The sequence below is a fragment of the Psammomys obesus genome, unplaced genomic scaffold (genome assembly GCF_907164565.1).
Source record: "Psammomys obesus unplaced genomic scaffold, mPsaObe1.curated_primary_1811, whole genome shotgun sequence".
Classification (NCBI taxonomy): Eukaryota; Metazoa; Chordata; class Mammalia; order Rodentia; family Muridae; genus Psammomys; species Psammomys obesus.
In genome coordinates this window covers 21,800,363-21,820,376 of record NW_026596034.1, presented here as the reverse complement: position 1 = coordinate 21,820,376, position 20,014 = coordinate 21,800,363, and the positions used below count along the sequence as shown (strand labels likewise).

At 49.1% G+C, this 20,014-nt stretch overlaps 1 protein-coding gene across 2 annotated transcripts; it reads right to left on the bottom strand.

The window, feature by feature from the left end:
- Positions 1 to 566: 566 nt before the first annotated feature.
- On the bottom strand, positions 567 to 18,601 carry Slc9a5 (solute carrier family 9 member A5). 2 transcript variants are annotated; one of them, XM_055621261.1, is made up of 16 exons: positions 18,400 to 18,601; positions 14,634 to 14,936; positions 13,015 to 13,178; positions 12,753 to 12,831; positions 12,296 to 12,473; positions 11,599 to 11,819; positions 11,163 to 11,365; positions 10,855 to 10,944; positions 10,688 to 10,758; positions 9,848 to 9,977; positions 9,050 to 9,138; positions 8,790 to 8,916; positions 4,805 to 4,975; positions 4,255 to 4,324; positions 3,478 to 3,612; positions 567 to 2,448 (listed from the first exon to the last, which is right to left on the bottom strand). In XM_055621261.1, exons 1-16 carry the CDS (start codon positions 18,590 to 18,592, stop codon positions 1,976 to 1,978), a joined length of 2,697 nt encoding a protein of 898 aa, XP_055477236.1. In that variant the 5' UTR covers positions 18,593 to 18,601; the 3' UTR covers positions 567 to 1,975. The 2 variants fall into 2 exon arrangements, with proteins under 2 accessions (XP_055477236.1, XP_055477238.1); XM_055621263.1 differs by having other exon boundaries at positions 4,255 to 4,321.
- Positions 18,602 to 20,014: the final 1,413 nt, after the last annotated feature.

Below are 20,014 nucleotides of genomic sequence, written 5' to 3'. Positions count from 1 at the left end.
CAGAGACAAGGAAAGTGAGCTAGTGATTGCTCGCTGGGGGGTGGATGAAGAATGACTTCTCTCGAGCTCATGGCTTTGTGAGAGGATGATGAAGATGTTCCATTCTTATTTCATGAGAAGGTTTGTACAACTATGTGAACATACTGGAAACAGGGGCTGGACAGAAAGCTCAGTGGTTAAAGCACTTGCTGCTCTTTCAGAGGACGAAAGTTTGCTCTCCAGCACCCACATCAGGAGGTTCCCATGCCACTACAACTCCAGGGGATCCAGTGCCTCTGGGGCGTCTGAGGACACCTGCACTTTTACGTACATACCTACATGCAGACACATAGACCTACACAGAGTTGAAAATAGATCTTGTTTTGAAGCAGCATCTATGTAGCTTTGGCTGTCTTTGAACTTGCTACATGGACTTGAACCCATGGAGACAAGCCTGAGTGCTTTGCCTCCTGACTGTTGGGATTTAAAGAAATGCACCACCATACCCATCAAAAATAAATCCAAAAAAAAAAAAAAAAAAAAACAGAAACAAGAAACTCAACTATACATTTTAAACAAGTGAATTTTATACCGTTTTATTCTCAAAGATGCTTTTAAAAATTCTTCAGACACAATAGGAATTGGATGGGGAACACTGTTATCTAACGATGTCAGGGCCTGTACTGCTTTCTTATGTCTCCTAAATTCCCAGGGTAACATTTGGCTCACACCTATCTCTACATTTTCCTAGAAATGTGTCTGTGTCACTACATTTAGAGCCTTCAGCCTTGGAATAGCTTAGACCCTGACCTCTAGGACTTTCCCATTTTTGCTGACTCCCAGTTCTAAGACACCTTCTTTCCCAACCCATAAAGTGATCCCCACTTTATGCCACTCCATGATGCCACTCCATGCCTCCTGCTAGGGGAATAATGTTGGAAAAGTGCTTACGGGGACCAGAGGGACTAACAGTTCTACCTAAGACCTCCTCTCCTACTATTCTCTCCTCCTGAAAAATCTTGAAACAGGCAGATCTCTTCTTGTCCCCACCCCTGAAAGCCTGAGACAAATGGGAGAGGACACTCATCCATCTGAGCGGTGTTTAATGCATCTTGGGTTTAAGGTACAAAACACAAAGCAGGGGCTATCCCCGGGAAAGCCACCTGTTACTCAGCCGGCTGTCCCCTCCCCGACATTGCAGCCAGGCATCCCAGCCCCTATGGGAATGGTGTAGTGACCCTGAGATACCTGACTCCTTCTCCCTTTGGGAAAATTTTGAGATGGTGACCCAGGCACCTAGAGGCCTCTATCTCCTATTCAGAAATCCCAGATCCAAGGTCCAGAAAGTTCCAGACTTAGACTTAGAGCAGCAGACTGGCTACAAAGCAGCTCTGAACTAAAGCCTGGCCCAGTGCCTAAGTCCTAGAAAAGGAGTCACATTACCTTAGTACCTGGCAGCAAACAGAAAGAGCTAAAGCAAGATGTGGAGGTAGACTCCCACTCCTCCTGTAGCTGACCCAACAAGTGAGCGGAACCAGGGACAGAGGCCTGCCTTGTATCCTAGCCCGGGCACTCTGAGGACCGGCCCCTTACAAAGCCTCATGCCAGCACACTGATCCTGACCTGGTGTTGGAGATGGGGTGGAGGACAGGGAAGACCAGTATATACTGAAGAATGATGCTTTGCAGGGATAAACAGCTGCCAACAGTAAGTCCAGGAAGACACCCTAGGGACGGGCCTATCCCCTAGAACTCTGGACTGGATCCTGAGCCATGTTTCGAAAGGAAAAGTGGAAAAGGGACGGGAGCAGGGAGAATGGCAAGAAGGGTCTCTGTGAGGACCAGCCCAGGAAACCCTTCTGACCATTTCCACGGAGGCCCAGTTGCTACTTCCAGACCCCCTAGCCCCACACCAGGCTGAGTAGGCTTCTCTGCCCATGGCCTGAGGCACACTCCCCACGGGGGCTCCACATCCTGCTCCTCCCTGAGGCCCTGGGCTACAGCCGGCCTCCTCTGTTGAACTGGATGCACCAGTGGGAGTTGGCAGTGCCTGGACTAAGGTGAGTGTGGTCCTTGTGGCCCATGAGGGGTTGTAGCTCCTGCTGCTGGGGGATGTCAGCACTGCTCTCACTTCGAGACCGGCCAGCTTTGGCCAGGCTAGGGGGAAAGGCGAAGCTAGAGTGGGGGTCAGAAGACAGGTCAAGAGGAACCTGTGGTTCTTCCATGCCCACTGGGTGGGGAGGCAATCGGGTTAAAGTAGGGGGCTGGGTACAGGGAGGGGATGCCAGGCTCTCCAGTGATGAGATACTCTGGTTCCAGCCTGTCTGCATGTCCACAGGCACGATCTTGGTTGTTTCTGAAGACACATACACAGCTAGGTCTTCCTGTCCGCTCTTCCAGGGTAACTCCTTCTCTGCACAGGTTGGGGAGGGTGGGATGATTCGTGGGCTCGGGCATACCTCATGGCTTCCTGGGAACACAGAGAAAGTACATAAGAGTTCATTGCTGGTGAAGAGGAATTCTCAAATGCACTCAGGGTCAGTGTGTTACACTCATCTGTGCTGTACTCAATGTCTTCCTGGAAGGAAGCATGGTTTGTCCTGTGTCCCCGCCCCAGCACAGGGCCACACACAGACCATTTGTTCCCTAGGTACATACTGAACAAATGGCAATTAACTACGGCTTCAGAAGATCGAACAGGAAGGGGATCTTGTCTCTGACCACCCTCGTCAGCAGGAGCTCAGAAACTGTATCCTGCTAAGCCTCATCCTGACCAACCACTGAGACAGCAGTAAGGAGGGAGGAGCACCCTACTCAGTTGTGATAACACAAAGTTCTCCAGATGGGGCTGGAGAGGTGGTGCAGAGGTTAAGAGCACTTGCTGTTCTTGCAGAAGGCTCAGTTCAGTTCCCAGAGCCACGTCAGGAAGCTTGCAACCACCTGTAACTCTAGCTCTAGGGGACCCCATGCCCTCTTCTGGCCTCTGAGAGCACCCCAAAAACATGGAATACACATATACATACACTTATACAAATAAAATAAATCTTTTTTAAAAAGTCTCCAGACGTCACTGAATTCCCCTTTGGAGCAAAATTTCTATACCACCACCTTCTTTTTGTTCTGTTTCGTTTTTCAAGACAAGAGTTTCTCTGTGTAGCCCTGGCTGTCCTGGAACTCAGAGATATGCCTGCCTCTGCCTCCCCAAATGCTGGGATTAAAGGTGTGTACCACCACACCTGGCCCAAATCCTGCTTTTTATCATGTGATTCACGTCTTTAAGGCTCTGTGACTCAGTTTCCCCATCTTGGATTCTATAAAAGTTTGAAGCAGATCACTGTATAAGATTTCTGGTAGAGTCAAATGCTTAGTAAACACTGGTGGTTGAATAAACTGGAGAATGGGAAGGGAGAGTTTCCTGAAGCAGAGGCCAGGAGAACAGACAGAGGAAGCAGCCAGCTGTCCAGAGGAGAGGGGGTAATGATTACAAGGAAGTCATTACCTGAGAGCTTGCCTTCTTGGAGAACCTCACTGGTGGCTCTAGCCACGAAGATGATCCCTTCATCATCCTCTTTCTCAGACTCTGAACTGTCACTTTCTTCCTCCTCCTCAGACTCCACAGTTAGTATCACAGCAGCTGGACAAGGGTGAAAGCTGAGTCAGGGTGGCCAACCTAGTGGCTGCTTCTTGGTACCAAAAAACCTCAAGCAAGCTCTTTCTCCCCACAACCCCCAGGCAAAATCCATGTTGGCTGAGGCACCTGCATCCTTCAGCAGGTGTCCTTTGGGACACTGGCCTAGAGTGCTGGGCTTGAGGGAAAAGGAAATTGCATAGCCCAAGGAGAAAATCAAAAGGTGCTAAGTCCTCAGAGGAAGCCATGAGGGCCATTCCTCCTAGCTCTTTCTGCTGTCAGTCCCAGATCGACTGACATCAGCACCCACAAAGCTGAAAGGTCCGTTAACATTCAGCTCATAGGAAACTAGGTTTTGATGATGGGACACTAGGCCTTTTCCCACCTATCCTTTAAGGCCCTGGCCAGTCTACCCATTTCCATGACATTTCCCAAGACCTTTATAGACCATAGTCAGAACCAGCAATTCTGTCATACATGGTACACTGATATGAACAATTCCAACACTCAAGTATGCCCATCTAATCCCTGAGGGAAGGGGCCCAGCTCATGGTACTAAGTGTTCCCAGAGGAGAACCTCTAGGATCTTGATGGGAGGCCTTCTCCTTCCCTTCCCTCCTCCCTCCCATCCTCAAGCTCCCTGCTTGCCTGTGTCCTGAAAGCCCAGGTCTCGAGGAGGCTTCCCATTTGTAGCTTCAGCATTAGCCACACCATCCTTCTGAGGACCAAAAAGAAAACTCTGATCTTGAACCTACTACCCAACCCCAAACCCTGTGAAATGGCAAAGTCAACAGAATAAGCCATCCTAACCTAGAAGAAGGGCAAGATTTATCACAATGGTTCTATCACACCACTATTCCTTGGTCAGCCTGGCAGTAACTGTGGAGACTAGAGTGACAGAGGTTTTGGATATATGGGCCTGGATTAGACCTTTAGGGCTTCTAGAGTTACCTGGCCAATACCTCTGTCCTTTTCCTGTCTGTTTCACCTCTGATAGTAAGTGACCCCATGGCCAAGAGGCTGCCCTCCCTCTAAAGCCCAGACAGACCTAAAAGGAAACCCCAGCTGCTATAGTCAGCCAACCCCTTATGGTAATTTAACAAAGCATCTCCTTGGGCTGAGTTCCAGTATGTAAGGACGCAGAATTATTTATTACCAGCCTACAGCCCAAAAGAGGTGTCCCAGAGAAAAGATGCACCTTCTTGTGGCTGGTCTTGCGGGGTCGAGGCTTGCTCTTGGTGAAGGAGATGTTATGCTTGGTGGACTTAAAGGACTCAAGCCGTCGCTTCATGTTCTGCTGGAAGACCTCCTTGTCCTGTCGCTCCTGTGCGTCATCGGAGATGAAGTGGCGGCCACAGCTAGCTTTGTACTGGCAATGATAGCCCAACCTTGCCATAAGGCTGGGTGCCTTGCCTTCCCACGGGAACCCCAGAGCCACAACCCTAACATATTCATCACAGGTTCTCCCAGCCCAGCTTTTCCAGAATTCGCCATGGATTAAAAAATAAAATTAAAACATACAAAAGAATTACAGACAGAGACTCTGTACTCAGTTCACTAAGGAAAATTTTCCCTTTTGCCAAAGTTATTCCTCCAAACCTGGCTTTCCTTATCCTCTGCTGCCCTTTCCTCTAATTCTCTCTAATTTGAAGTGATAGGAGGTGAGGGGCCCTGTACCTTGTTCCCCGGGGCTACTGGAAAACCATAGAGCATGTCCATTTAGCTCTGTGTACCTATCCCCGGCTTGCTACACAGGATCCTCTTGCCAGCTAATTTCCTTCTAACCATTTCTACAACTACCACGACACCACGCCCATGCTTTGGACTTTCCCAACTATCTTCCCTGGCACCCTAGCCCCTCTTGGTCCTAGCAACTGCCTACTTAATGTACAGACAACCCTTTATCTGCTTCTTTCGACTCCTCATAAAGACCAAGCCCTCCACGTACTCACCCATCCTGCCTATTTCTGTCCTTGGCAGCTTAGCAACATTTTCCTATCTAGTGGAAGGAAACCACCAGAGTGCTGCTTAGAGAATCCCTGCTCACTTTATCTTGCCTTACATTCTGTTTAGTTCCTTTCTTGTTCCTCATATTTTCTGTTTCTCGAAACCACTTCTCAGAGCTCCTTGAAGTCTCCCATCTCTCTAAGTACCTGGAAATGCCACCCCACATCTGGGGCAAAGTGTCCCTGACTCAGCATTGCTCAGCTCACTCCTTCCTGCATCCCTCGGTTCTCAGATATCTCTTTTCTTCTGCATCTTTACTTTCTTACCACTTTCCTTCTGCTTTCAGACAAGCTCCTGCCCTTGTTTTTAAAGTACTTCCATTGATGATACTATCTACCTTTTGAGGCCAAGCTCTTATAAATTGATTTGGACACTTCCTTTCCTGTTCTAGTACTTCCTTAAATACCAAAAATGCTATTCAAGTTCCATAAATCCAAAACACCACTAGTCTTTGATCACTAGTCCTGAAGCCCCTGTAGGTACCAGCCTGACCGTTGCATAGCAGTTAGTCCTTCTAACCCAGGCAGAGGTACTGCCTGCTGTGCCTTCTCCAAGGGTTCCTTTCTCTCCTTTGCTGGCTCCCTATCCCTTTCTTTCATGGGCAATTCTCTGTATTATTCTTGGCCCTGCTTTCTTTCTCTAAACATTCTCCCCAGAGATCTTATGCATTCTCTCCACTTCAACTAACCCAGTGACATGAACTGTGGTTTCAAAGCACCAGGCGCCAGACCAGCTGCATTTGAGTCATCAGTGGGCTTATTAAAAACACAGATTCTTAGTCCCACTCCATATTACAGGATCTGCAACTGCAGGAGGCGAAGCCAAGAGTATTCCATTAAGAATCAGGGTAGTCAATTTCAGGGTAGTCAAATGAGATGACTTCTGCTGTAAATTCTTCCAAGTCTTTCTCTCTAGCCCCCTTCCTCTCTTAAGCTATAATCTTAACTAACTACATACTACCTCTAATGCTATTTCTGGAAAGAACGTAAGGAATTAGAGATGATGTCATGGTGCAACTGAGTGAATTCAGAACCAGTCGAATAACCATACCCCAAAAATGTTCCATCCATGTCAGTCTGGAGGAAAGTCTTTAGTAGCATGTCCTCAGCTCTATGCTGTTCAATATTTATGATGACTTAGATGAACATAAAGTTAACAGGCTTAGCAAATTTTCAGATGATATGAATCTGAGAAAGAGACATTTGGTGGTAGAGATGGGATCCAAATGATGGAATGATGGCTAAATTAAATAAGATGACATTTGACATGCAAGCACAAACTTACTCTGGTTCTTTTTAAAATGACTGTACAAAAGCTGAGTCCAACCCACTGGTTAAACCGCACGCACACACACACACACACACACACACACACACACACACACACACACACGAACAACACTCAACAATGTCCTCTCTCTGATATAATAAGAAGTATAGAGCATACCTGAAAGCCCCTGAATCTGATCAGGCTCCAGATTTAATAACCAGAAAACATAAGAAATGGAGTAACATGCTAAAAAACACTTGGATAGTCCATAAACTCTAGGAAAATGGTAAGTTCTCCAATATAATACATTTAGTTTCTTCAGTAAGTAGCAAGGGGGGAAAGAAGATGCTGTCACAGTTTTTCTTAATGCAGGACATATTTCCCAGATATAAACATTGAACTTCTTTTGGATCTTGAGCTATGCAAACCAGCTAAGAAAAACCAAATATTTATTGAACGCTGAATGAGCATTTGATATAAGAATTACTGTATTATAATCACAGTATTATGATTTGATTTTACTTGATTTCTGCAGTTCTGGGGAAATCAAACCCAAGGCCTCAGAGAAGCCAAGCCAATGTTGTACTGCTGTCCTATCTCCTCAGTCTGACCTTATTTTTTAAAGACATTGCCATCTGGGGTGATGGTTTACACTTGTGATCACAGCACTTGAAAGGCTGAGGCAAGAGGGTTCCCAATTAGAAGCCAGTCTTAGGGTAGCTAGCAAGACTATGTCTCAAAGAAGACAAAATTTAAAAATAAAAAAAACAAAGAGTTCTTGCCATATACTGAGATATTTATAGATGGTGTGATATGATGTCTGGAGTTTGCTGTAAGATAAAGTGTGGGCAGGGTGTGGTAGGTTAGAGAGCATAAAAATGTAACCATGCACAAAATTATTAGAATTGGGTAACAGATAAATGAGAGCTATTTCATTCTCTCTACTAAAAATTTTGCATTAAGAAAAGACATTAAAAGAAAAAGTTGGATGAGGTGGGTTTGACAGCCATTAACTGAGGAAAACGTGAAGGTTTGGTGGGGTTGGGAAGACAACATGAAGCCCTAAATTGGTTAGCTAAATCGGGGATCCTGGGTAGCAGAAACAGCAAGTCTAGAATAGGAAAGCAAGACAGCCCCTATCACTTGCCCTAGACAATCACCTAATAGCTCCTCCGTAGAGTATGGGAGGGGCCTTCTCATGGCCAAAGACAACACCAGCGGCAGAAGAGGCCACTGGAGCAACAGTGTGAGTAAAGCCACCCGAAAACCTTTGAAGCTTATTCTGCAGAAATGGGATTAAGAGAGCTGTGTGTAAATTAAACCACTTCTACCTCAGTGTTCTAAAAGCCTTGCCTGTAGTGCTGCCATGAATAACAGGTTCACATTTCAAAAGGCCCACGATAATGGCCTGCTGCCCCCTTGTGGGCTACAGAAGATCCTCTCCAGGATGGGATGGGCCTTTCCACACCCAAAGTTCCAAAGCTTCCCAATCTGCACAGGGCTAATCCACCTCTCTCCTGTTCCAAAGGCCTTCTCAAGTCCCTGCTTCCATCTTTGACCAGCTCCTCAAAGCTCCTTGTCCTCTATCTCTTCCTCTCCCCTCAGGGACAATATTCATGTCCTGTGTGCTCCTCTCCTTCCTAAACCCAGCTTCTAATCCAAAGTGCTTCCTTCTAGAGTCCCAACTGGTTCATCCTTCATTTCATGCCTTGTTATCTGATGTACACCGTGCAGTACTTCCTCCAAACCAACAACAAAAACCCAGCAAAATATGAAACCCACAGCCTTCAATTGGGCATTCACAGCTGGACACAAGCTGGTACCAAATGCCCCTTGAGTCTCTGATCAAGGCCTCTCCAGTCCACTCCCCACCGTCCTTGGAATTCTCATGCCCTGCAAGCTCTCACCCTGCGCCTCGGCTTGTAGAGGCCTCCACAGAGCAGGTGGTGCATCACAGCATCCTCCCGGTCTCGGCCACTGCGCACCGTGTCGATCACCTGCAGGTCCAGACATGCTCCGCTGCCGCTCTCCCTCCTGCAGGAGACAGGGATCTATGTGCTAGGGAAAGGGCAGCCCAGGTGAGGGGAAGGGCAGAGGCAAAAGTGTTGACAAATCCTCCCAAGAAGAGATCTGGGGGAGAAGAGCTTGAGGAAGGGAAGGAACTCACAACAGGTTGGTGACAGAGGTCTCTGCCATAGAATTTCTGCTAGGCATAGAGGGTAGAGTGAGTCCTGTGGAGGACAAGACGTGGCCTCCCTGTAGGAGTCAAGACTGAGGTCAGACAAGGGTCAGACGAGCAGTGGCCAAACAGAGGGGTAATGAGAATGACATGTGTTAATGATTATTTTGATATCTCTATTTTACTTTGAAGCAGTGCCGAGGACTACCCAGGTTCTCCAATGCTATGCAAGTGCTGAGCACTGAGCCACAACCCCTGATACTATTTTTGTTCTTTGTTATTATACTGGATACTGAAACACTTCACGTACTGAATTCTCAAAATCTGACCTAGGTAGTACTACTCTTTTGTTTTGTTTTTCCAGACAGGGTTTCTCTGTGTAGCCTTGGCTGTCCTGGACTTGCTCTGTAGACCAGGCTGGCCTTGTCTCTGCCTCTCAAGTGCTGGAATTACAGGTGTGTGCCAAGGCACTATTCTTAACTGCTTCTTTCTTCTCACAGAGGAAACCGAAGCTCAGGCAATGTAAGTAACTTACTCATGCATTGGCCTATACATAATAACAGCTGAGCTGGGCCTGCTGACTCCAACAGCTGTTTCCCACCTTTCTGTATTGCCTGCCAGACTCTGTCAACACCGGGCTGGCACCTGCTGCTCTGACACCCTGGAGCCAGCTGGGAATTCCAACTCCCTGCCCCTTGCTAACAAGCCCACCTGCCTGTCATCCCTTCCTGCCCTGCTGACCATCTGTCTACTCACCACTGGCCTACCTGGTAACTGCTGGCCCACCTGGTCCACAAAGCTGATGGCATCTCGGATGTTGAGTCTATAGTATACATCCCAGATCTGGTCTCGGATACGATAGGCTGACCGCCGCATCAACAGCTGACTCAGGTACTTCTTGTCAAACTGTTCCCACCTACAGAGGATGCCAGACCCAGCCCTGAGTACCATCCTCAGGTGTGGCTGGCTGGCCCTTCCTCAGACAGGGCAGGGGCACTGCCAGCATTGGCCTGGCTTTCTTGGTATGAGTCTCAGCCAAGGAGAATCTCAAAGCTAGTCTAGGCTAGTTCTTATAGCCTTTACAGTTTTAAGAGAGACTCTGTCATTAGTTGAAGCTGTTTTAAACAACTGTAAAAATTATAACCATGACAAAAATTACCAAGGATAATTATAATGGGATTTGTCCTTGCCAGGGAGGCCAGATGTCTCTAAGGAATCAATGCCTGTGGTGACATCTGAAGGATGATTCAAAGCCAAGTAAGAGAAAGGTGAGGCAGTGTTCTAGTAGACAGAACACATACAATGGTCTCAGTGGTCAGGCCTGGACCTCATGGTGGGCTCTGAGGCTCTAAATAGGGTCCGTGTAATTATCAGGAAGCCCATCAAAAAACAACAGAGCATAATAGTGTGGGAGTCTGGCAAGTGCCGGACCAGGCAGGGTCTGGCAGGCTACCCTGGGAGCTCTGTCTTATCCTGAGAACACTGGGGTGCCACTGAAGGGCTTCAGGCAGAGGTCACCCAGCCTGAACCTGGCTGTGTCCCTTCTCAGAAGGGTGGCATATCCCCCATGCTGCCCTGGCTGGTAGGGCCACTGCTGCTGAAGGAGCCTCGGGGCAGCTCCCTCACCTGTCCCTCCAGTAGTGGTAGCCATGGTGCCCCACAACGTCCTCCACTGCAGCCAGAATGTGGTCAAAAGTCTAGAATGGGGGTGGGTAGGGTGACTGGATCAGGACTTTGCCAACATAGGAGAAGGGAGAGAGGGACAGGTGGAGGGATGGGGTTTTGGTACCCACGTGCTCATGTAGCTCCTGGTTCAAGGTGGGTTTATGATGATCACTCCTCTTCACCCTCAGCCACTTGACCAGTGGCTTGATGGTCAAACCCTATGGATAGGTAGGAAGTGAGCCCTGCCCTATTCAGTTCCCTGCTGCCTTTCTCCCAATAACTAGGCCTCAGCTCTGCCTCCACCCATTACGCTCAAGCTCTGGGAAGCCAGGTCCCTGCTTCCCCCAATGGAAAAGGAAGCCCCTGTCCCAGAGTGTTCCGAGACTCTCCCAGTGTCTGCTGAACCTCTCCCCACTGGCTTCCTGGGCACTCCCACCTGCAGGATGACTGTGAAGAAGACCACCACAATAGTGGTGGCCACAAAGTAGTCCTTGGCAGGGACCTTGGTCCTGTCCAGTAGGATGACGAGAGCAAAGGCCACAGCCCCCCGAAGGCCCCCATAGGACATCACCACCTGGTCAATCTTGTCCAGAGGGACCAGCCGGAACTGATTCAGCACCCACGTCTGCAGGACTACGCCTACAGCAGGAGGGAGGCCAGCAGGAGCAAGGAGTTGGGAGTGGAGGACACCAGGAATGGATGGCGCCAAGCATCTGGGCTAAGGTCTGGCAGGGGTTAGTACAGGTGAGCACCGAGGGCAGGCTTAGGAATTAATGAGGAAGTGGACTTGGATTGAGGGGTGGGCAGTGGGGTGTGAGGGGAAAGAAAACAGACAGGAAAAAGAGCAGGGAAGCAGAGGGTGGCAGCAATACCGAGAGCTCGGAAGAACAGGATGAAGAAGAGGGTGCCCAGCACCAGCCCAGAGTCCCAGGCCCATTTGGAAGAGTCCACGGCTGAAATGCCAAGTAGCATGAAGATGACCGTTTCAGCGCAGCTGGCAAGGGTTTTCATTGTATATTTGACAGCTGTGCGTGACTTATGGGAGATGTTGGCCTCCACGTATTTCTTACATCCCAGGCCACACATGGTCACCCTGGGAGAGGAACAAAACTGGAAGTGAGGAAGGGTCCCAAAAGCTCAGTTTCTCTCAGGCTTGAGCATGCAGCAGGCGGGGGTGCGGCCATCACTGAGGTATCAAAACTCAGGGATGCATGAAGGCTGCTAGTTAGTGGTAGTCCTAAAATGAACACAGAGCTCCAGCCTTCCCACCTAGAGTCTCTTGCTCTGACCAGTAAACCCTCTGAGGCATCCTTCGGGGTGCTAAACCCATAACAACCAGTGGTTTCAGACCCTGAAGCATACTGGCAGCTTAGCCTGCACTTCAGGCAGAGGAAGTGTGAGACTTCAGGTGCACAGAGTTCTCCTCTGAGGAGAGAATGTGGTGTCCACTACCACAAGCGCTCTGTGATGCCTACAGGTTCCTTAAGCTCTTGCTCTTGGCCACGTAAATTGTGACTATTCCCAGGGCCCTTTCCCAGTTGCCTGCCTGTGACACCCCCCAGGACTCACGCAAGAATGGCAGACAACGAGGCCATTTCAGCAGTGAGGTAGGCTGCGTAGGCGAGGAGGAAGACCAGCAACGGCTCGATGATGCGGACCCGCTTGGTGAAGCGTGTGGTCAGGGCCAGGAGGAAGGCAAAGACTAAACCCACGGCTGCCCCGCCCAGACTGACCACAAACAGGGAGGCTGGGGGAGAAGTGGGGGTGTCAGCATGACCCCTGGCCCAGACCCTCCCCAAGCTGGGCTGACAAAACTCTTGCCTAGTGAGAAACAGAGGAAGGCACCCGCCACACTCCCTGGGACTCAGGGTCCCAGATCAGGATTCCAGGGCAAACTTCTCCCAGACCCCATTCTCCATAGAGGAAAGTAAGAATAGTCTCCTCTGTCCCAGTGCTGGCTGGCTGGGTCTCAACAACCCAGGAAAGGAAGACATTGAATGCTGGCCAAGCTGGGGGAAATACTGACCGACTCCCTTTAGGTAGTCAGTGACCTGCACGTTGGCAGAACCCATCTCCACAAAGGAGTTGCAGACCTTGTACAGCACCTGAGTGACAAGAGGAGAGGCAGGAAGTAGGAGGAGGCCACAGAGGGGAAGTGGGCCAGAAGAGGAAAAAAAAAGCTCAGATTCTATTTCCTCCCCAGGGAGCTGGGAGGAAAGGTCTAAGCCTGGTGAGATACCAATTGGCAGCCTAAGGTCAGGGGTTGGCAGTCCACTATCCATTCTCACCACAGTAACTGCGTCATTGAGCAGGGACTCGCCAAAAACGATGATAAAGAGAGTCTCGTTGACGTGCACCTCCTCAAAGACAGCCAACACAGCCACGGGGTCCACCGCTGAGATGAGGCTTCCAAAGAGCAAGAAGTCCAGCAGGCCAGCCTGTACCCTAGGGGCTACAGGGAGAGACACAAGACAGTCTTGATTGGTGAAGCTGACTCTGCCTCCCATGGCACTCCCTGTGACAAGCCCACAAGCTTTCCTACTGGGCAGAACTAAACCTAAAGGGAATTTGGAAAGCTGAGGAGACCTGCCTATGTCCTGGAGGCTTGAGCTGCCTGTGCCTAAGACCTTACTTGGCAAGTCAACAGCTGTTGTGACATTGGCTCTTGCCACTGTCACATGACTTCTCTTGGCCATGCCTCCTTATCTGTCTAATTCACAAGTGGCTAATAACCATTCAGGGGGTGCCGATAATAAAAACTGCAGCAGCAATCAAAGGAGTTGCCAGCAGGTAGAACTGGCTGCTGACCAGCTTTATTACCAGGATAACAGGAAACCGTTTCTCCCACACCTGTGATTCTCAGCCAAAGGGATATGGCATAGACACAATTCTCAGCAGGGAAGAAAGGTCTGAACACAACATGAAAAGTACCATAGGTGGTACTTTTAATAAAATAAAATCTCGCTAGCTCCAGCCCCTAACTCCCTTCTCCAGATCCCCGTGAGCCTCAGTTTCCCCATGTGCAAAGCAGAAATAATAATACCAACCCCAGAAAGCTCTTTATTTAGCTAGGACCTAATAAATGGTAAGGAGCCAGTACCACCGGTTATTACCACTATGATTAGAATCTGAGCCCTCCTTTTCCTTCCTGCTCCAAACAGGTCACTTTTTATTAAGAATACCAGACTGGAGTCCCTGGCTGGGAATTGCAAGCTTCTCCTTTTTACCTTAGAAAAAGTCTGAATTTTCAATATCAGGACTGAATGGATTTCTTAAGTCAGCAAAGAAAGAAAAGGTTGGGAGCAGCCCTAAATGCAGAGCCTCAATAAAATGGAGGCTAAGCACAGGCCCTAGTACCAAATGAGCATGAGGAGCTCTGCTTTTTCTTTCATTAAACGAGGTAAATTATACCTTACCAGAGTAACTCGAAAGATGCAATAGAAGAGAATGCCCAGCTAGCATTTTGTGGACAAAAAAAAAAGTATTTATTAGAAATAAAAATGAGAAATCACCTGGCATGGCTTGAGCATGCCCAGTACTGTAAATTCTTGCAGGGATGGTGAGGAAGCATGGCTGGCAAGTGGCAGTGTGGTGACAGAGGGCAGGAGGTAACAGAGTGCTACTGCAGGCTTCTGAGCTCCAGCAGCCCACACACAGCTGGCAGCCAGGCCCCTGCTCAGCTGTCACGCTGAAGAAGCGCAGATCCAACGGGCAGAGACCAAAATTAGAACCGAAGCCTATCTGAAGTCTGGCCAGGCAGTCCAGGTGGGTCTGACCTGCAACTGAGCTCCCAGGAAATGGGACATACCGCCATCTGATCTTCAGAGCTGGAGAAGGGAGTTAGGGGCCGGAGCTAGCAAGACTTTTTTATTTTATTTTTTACAGCCTAGGTTCTAGGGTTACTCACCTACAAGTCCAGCCTGCTGCAAGCCCCAAAGGGCAACACCTGTCATGAAGGCATTCCAGAGTGTGCCCACCACAGCATAGGTGAGGATGGCACCCAAGTTGTCAAAAAACAGCCGGCTTGGCATGAAATAGCCTGAGTCTAACACGATAGGAGGGAGCAGGAAAAGGAAGAAGGTCCCTGGTTCCAGCTGGTACTCAGCCTTCTTGGCCACGGCTAAGACAATGCCCCCCAGCACCAGGCCCAGCAAAATCAGCAGGCAGCTCTCAGGGACCAGAGATGTTACCTTCCGAGACAGGTGAAACACTGCAATGCAAGAAGACAGCAAGTATGAAGCCATGGACTATCTTCCACACCCTGGCCTATTCTATTTTACCAGTTTAACCAAAGTTAGAATCCCTGGCCCTGGGACCAATGCAAGAAGAAATATAGATTCTCCAACCTCTAAGGCTACAAACTTTCCATGGCTTCAAAGTTGTTTCTAGCCTTTTTTTTCCCCTCCCTTTCTGAAAATGCCCCTTCTTCTGTACTGCCATCCTCAGGGACTGACCCCATTTTTCTCCGAATCATCTGGAGTTAAGCAAATGCTAAATAGTCTCTCTATATCATGTATAAGATTGCTGGGGAAAGAAATCAGGGACTCTAAAATCAAGTTGCTTGGGTTTATAGGCTAGGTCCTCTATTTTACTCATTCTTTGACTCTCGGTTTTCTCATTTAAAAATGGGAATAAAAACAGTAATGATCGAATAGGGTGGTTGTGAAGATTAAATCAAACCACCTTCTTATAAGAATTTAGAGCGAGGCCTGGTAGGATAGACTTATGATCAATTTAGTACGCCTGTCTCAAAATAAAGTTGAGATACAGCTCAGTTATAGAACACTGAATGGCAAAGCATATCCTACCATTTATAAGGTTCTAGGTTCAATGTCCAGTAACTGGGTGCATCAGAAAACCAAGCACAATGGCAAACACCTGTCATCCTAGTACTTGGAAGACTGAGGTAAGAGGATTGCTGTGGGTTCAAGGTAAATCTGGCTTAGGGTGTTTTTTAAAGGTTTTATTTTATTTGCATTTGTATTTGTTTGCATGTATGTAAGTGTGTCCTGTATATGCCTGTATATGTCTGAAAAGGTCAGAAAAGGGTGTCAGATTCCCTAGAACAGCTGTTACAGGCAGTTGTGAGCTACCATGTGTGTCCTGGGAACCAAAGTGGAGTCCTCTGCAAGAGCAGCCAATGGCACCAAGCCATCTCTCCAGCCTCTCAACCTGGTTTATGTAGTGAGTTCAAGACTAGCCTGGGCTATGTAGCAAGACTTCTCGCCTCTGTAAAAGAAAAAAAAGCACAGAGCACATTGACTTATAGTAAACAATACATATGTTCACTATCAATATAACAGACCTATGTTAATATATTACTGTGATGTGCATATATATATACACACACACATGCATACATAGCTCCTTTTAGGCACTGTAGGCCTCTCAACCCAATATACATATTTCATTATACTGGCTCAGTTAAAAAAGCTTGGTGTAGCTAGGTACGGTGCCACATGCCTTTAATCCCAGCACTCAGGAAGCAGAGGCAGGTAGATCTCTGTGAGTTCCAACCTAGCCAGGGCTATCTAGTACTCTGTCTCGATAGATAGATAGATAGATAGATAGATAGATAGATAGATAGAGAGATAACTTTGTATATAACAGTCAGATATCAAAGCTTTCTGACCTTATCACTTTCTAATGATGTGATCTCAGGCAAATTTTTAAAAGATTTATTTGTTTGTTTGTTTACTTATTATTTTTATGTGTATTTGTGTACCATGTGAGCCCAGGAGCCCACAGAGACCAGAAGCAGGAGTCAGATCATCTGGAAATTGAATTACAGCCAGCTGTAAACTGCCATGTGGGTCCTGGGAACTGAACGTGGGTCCTCCACAAGAGGGGCTCTTAACCACTAACCCATCTCTCCAAGCCATGATGCAAATTATTTGATTTATGTAAACTTCAGTTTCTTCTCTTTAGTATGAGAAAAATAGCCACCATGAAGGGCAAAGATTAAAATAGAGGAAATGTGCAAATGTGCCTAGTATAGTGTCAGACACATAATAAGCTGTCAACAAACAGTAATTAAATTTGATTTAAAAGTCAAAAGTCAAATTTGAGATATCTGTCTCTAGGAAAAGAGGAGGATGTAAAAAAGGGATTTCTAACATTATTGTTTCTCCTGCCTTTGTCCCTAAATTATGGTTCTTCCTCAGCATTTTGGACATGCCCCATACAGTCCCTCAGGCACTGGTAGAGGAAGGATCTTTACTAACCTGAGTCCCTGTGCCAAAGCAATGCCCTTTGGAAATTGCACCCAAACGGTGCAATTAGCTTTTCCCTCCTCTCTGAGGACCTTCTTTAGCTGCTGAGGTCCATCTCTTTTTCCTCTGTAGGAGGTGTTATCTAAACTAGAAAAGGCACTATTTATCTATGATGTGGGTGCTATAAATCTTAAGTAAAACTGGAACTCTTCTACAATCCATGAGGCTCTCAGCAAACCCAGTCCTTACTCCAAATCTGAAGCTGCTTCCTCCACCTTGCTGTCACTGCTGCTAGGCCTCTGGGGTGAGTCCAGGAGTAGACCTTCCTACCTTTAGCCCCACCCCTGGTTTCCTTCTCCCCAGCATTTCAAATCCAAGATCTATGAAGAAGTCAGTTCTCTGGCAGAATCAGATTTCCTGAAGATATTTAGAGTCCCATTTTCCATTATTAATTCCAAGCTGCCAAGGTGGAAAGGAGAGTTCTATTCCAGATCCATTCCTCACCCTGTACCCCAGCAATATCCTGGGGGGGGGGGGGGGGAAGGGGGAAAACTCTAGGCTGTGGGATTCCTACATGGTGAGACTGGAGTACAAGCTGTGCCAGCATAAATGGAGAATGAGTAACAATGCTCAGCTATAATTAGTCACCCCCACAGCAGAGCTTGAACAACAGAGAGAAAGGAGGAGGGTCTCCGGTGGGAGGAGGGGCCACTGGCTGTCAGAAAGGGGGAAGAGGCAAAGAAAAGCGTCCCTAGCGGGGGAGGAAATGTAGGAATCTGAAGCACAGCCTTCAATGTGAGGACCGAAAGAGGTTGAGTATATATATGAAAGCTCCCAGGGTAGTCAGCACACAGTAAAGACCCAAGAAATGGAAGTTTCTTCAGCGGTGAGGAGAGGAATGTGAATTGGAGGGCGGGGTTGCACCTGGGTGCAAGAAGGTGCCAACAGCTTTAAGAGGAGTAGAGAGATAAGCTACAAAGAAAGCGGCAGTTTAGTATCTCAGTAGATAGTAAATCTCAGACTCTTGGCTGTATCTCCAGGACAGAAAAATTTCTCAGAACCAGAGAATATCATCTCTTCAATGTCCCCATACGTCCTCATTGACGACAGGTTTCTGAGAGGCTGGACGTCTGGAGGAGAGGCCTCACTGACGACGTTTACTGGGGAGGGCTAGCTGCAAGGGGAAGGGGAAATAGTGAAGAGTCTAAAGATGGAGCTAAAGAGAGCAGCGACAGGCAGCCTGTTAGAAAGGCAAATCCTCTAAACTACCAACTGAGAAGAGGAGGAGGAAGACCCACGGGAGGCGCAGGAAATGGGAGAGAACGGAGATTTGTGGAATTGGAGCCTAAGTCCCGGCACAGTGCAAGACACAGGATTGGATCTGGAAACTAAGGGGTTTGGGGGCGGGTCCGCTGCGGGCCGCCGGCTGGGCTCATGGGGCGCGCCAGCACACACACTCACCGATTTTAGCCAGGCTGGCCACCAGGATCCACAGGGCCACCAGGTAGGGCGCCTCCACCTCGTGCCACTGCCAGCGGAAGAGCGCCAAGCCTGGAGGAGGCTCACCCAACGGCCCCGACTCCTGGGTGGGTTCTTCCGTGGCCCCCGCCCCCGCCAGGGGCAGCCAGAGCAGAAGCAGTGCGGCGCGTAGCATCCTGCAGCTTGCCTCGCCGTTCCCCCGGCACTGCACGGCCGCCGGCCCGGCGTCGCTGCCGCCGCCGCCGCAGCCGCCGCCTACCCGGCGCCCCCGCGTCACAGGCACGTGGGGCTCACTCCCCCCAATCCGGGCTCCGATACCCCCACGCCAGGTCCGGACCCCGAGACCCTGCCCAGGACTCTAGCAGTTGGGATCCCCTCCTCCATCTCTTCTAGGTTGGTCTCATCTCCGGAAATTCCCCAGTGTAGCCCTCTTTCCCCCGAATCCTGAACCCACTCTCTCGAGGATGCTCCCCTAAACCGCCTCTCACCCGGAGTCAGCGAGGTGACCAGCCACCGCGTCCCGGGGCAGCGGGAAGGACAGGGGTCTCGGGGAGCAGAGACAAGCTACCGCGGAGTGCTGCCCAGCTGCGGGCCACCGGCTCCAGGTGCCCAGGCTGCGGGTCCCGGTAGCACGCTGAGCAAACCGCAGGGGGCGATGCGCTGCTGCCTTCTAACTCAGTCTCCAAAACCTAGGACCCCCTACCGGCCCAGTCCCAGACCAGAGCTGCGCACGCGCACTGGGCACACCCAGAAAGCCTTGATGGACACCGCTGCCCTCCACGTACCCAGAAACCTCAAGGCCGGGACCGATCCCCGCTCACTCCGGGGTGAAAAGGAGGCTATTCCTCTTGTCCCCGGAGCCGAGAGGCGCCGCCTTCCCTTCAAACTACAGGGAACTATTCGCCTATTCCGTGCTTCTGAGATTTTATGGAATTCCCTTTAAACTAGGAACTTGGGGCGTTTGACTCATCTCGCCCCAAACCGAAGACTGTCTCCACTTTTCATTCATCACTCAAGCTGAAGGAACATGTGCTACCTGCCTCCTCACACTGACTCATTCCATCCTTTTTCGAGAAAGTGCACCCATCCTGTCTTTTTTCCCCCCACACCTAAAGGGGGCTGAATCCACCTCTTCCTTCAAATATAAAATCTATTTCCACTTCTCGTTCCAAACTGAAAGAGATCCTTCTCACAGCTTTCCCCAAACGAGAGACATGCTTTCAGTTATCTTTCAAGCTGGCAACTAGTCCGCTCTCCTCCCTTAACTGAGAATGAATGGCCCAGCTATCCACATTATCAGAAGAGATTTACGCCCAACCTGCCCTAAAATCCCCACAAAGACCCGCTGCAGCCTCGCCCAAACCAAACCTAGAGCAAGTCTCCCCGCCCTCTGCTCTGAGGCGGAGCGGGAGCTCGGGTTTTCCCGCCCTCCTAGCTGAGGAACTAACGGGATCACCAGCTCTCTGACTGGCTGGCCCAAGCGCCGCCTCTGGCGATGGTTAGTTAACCCGACGCGCGCGCCCTCCATCTAGCCTTGGCCCCACCCCCTTCCTCAGCCCCACCTCCGTCTGGCCCCGCCCCTCGAGAGGAGAGCGTC

Bases quoted from the DNA above. Each gene is read 5' to 3' on its own strand.
- Slc9a5 (XM_055621261.1), bottom strand. From the start codon at position 18,592: ATGCTACGCGCCGCACTGCTTCTGCTCTGGCTGCCCCTGGCGGGGGCG. The intron at 9,978-10,687 runs GTGAGGGAGCTG...CATCCTCTGTAG, and splicing joins TACCACTACTGGAGGGACAG to GTGGGAACAGTTTGACAAGA. The intron at 8,917-9,049 runs GTGAGTTCCTTC...TGTCTCCTGCAG, and splicing joins ACCTCTGTCACCAACCTGTT to GAGGGAGAGCGGCAGCGGAG.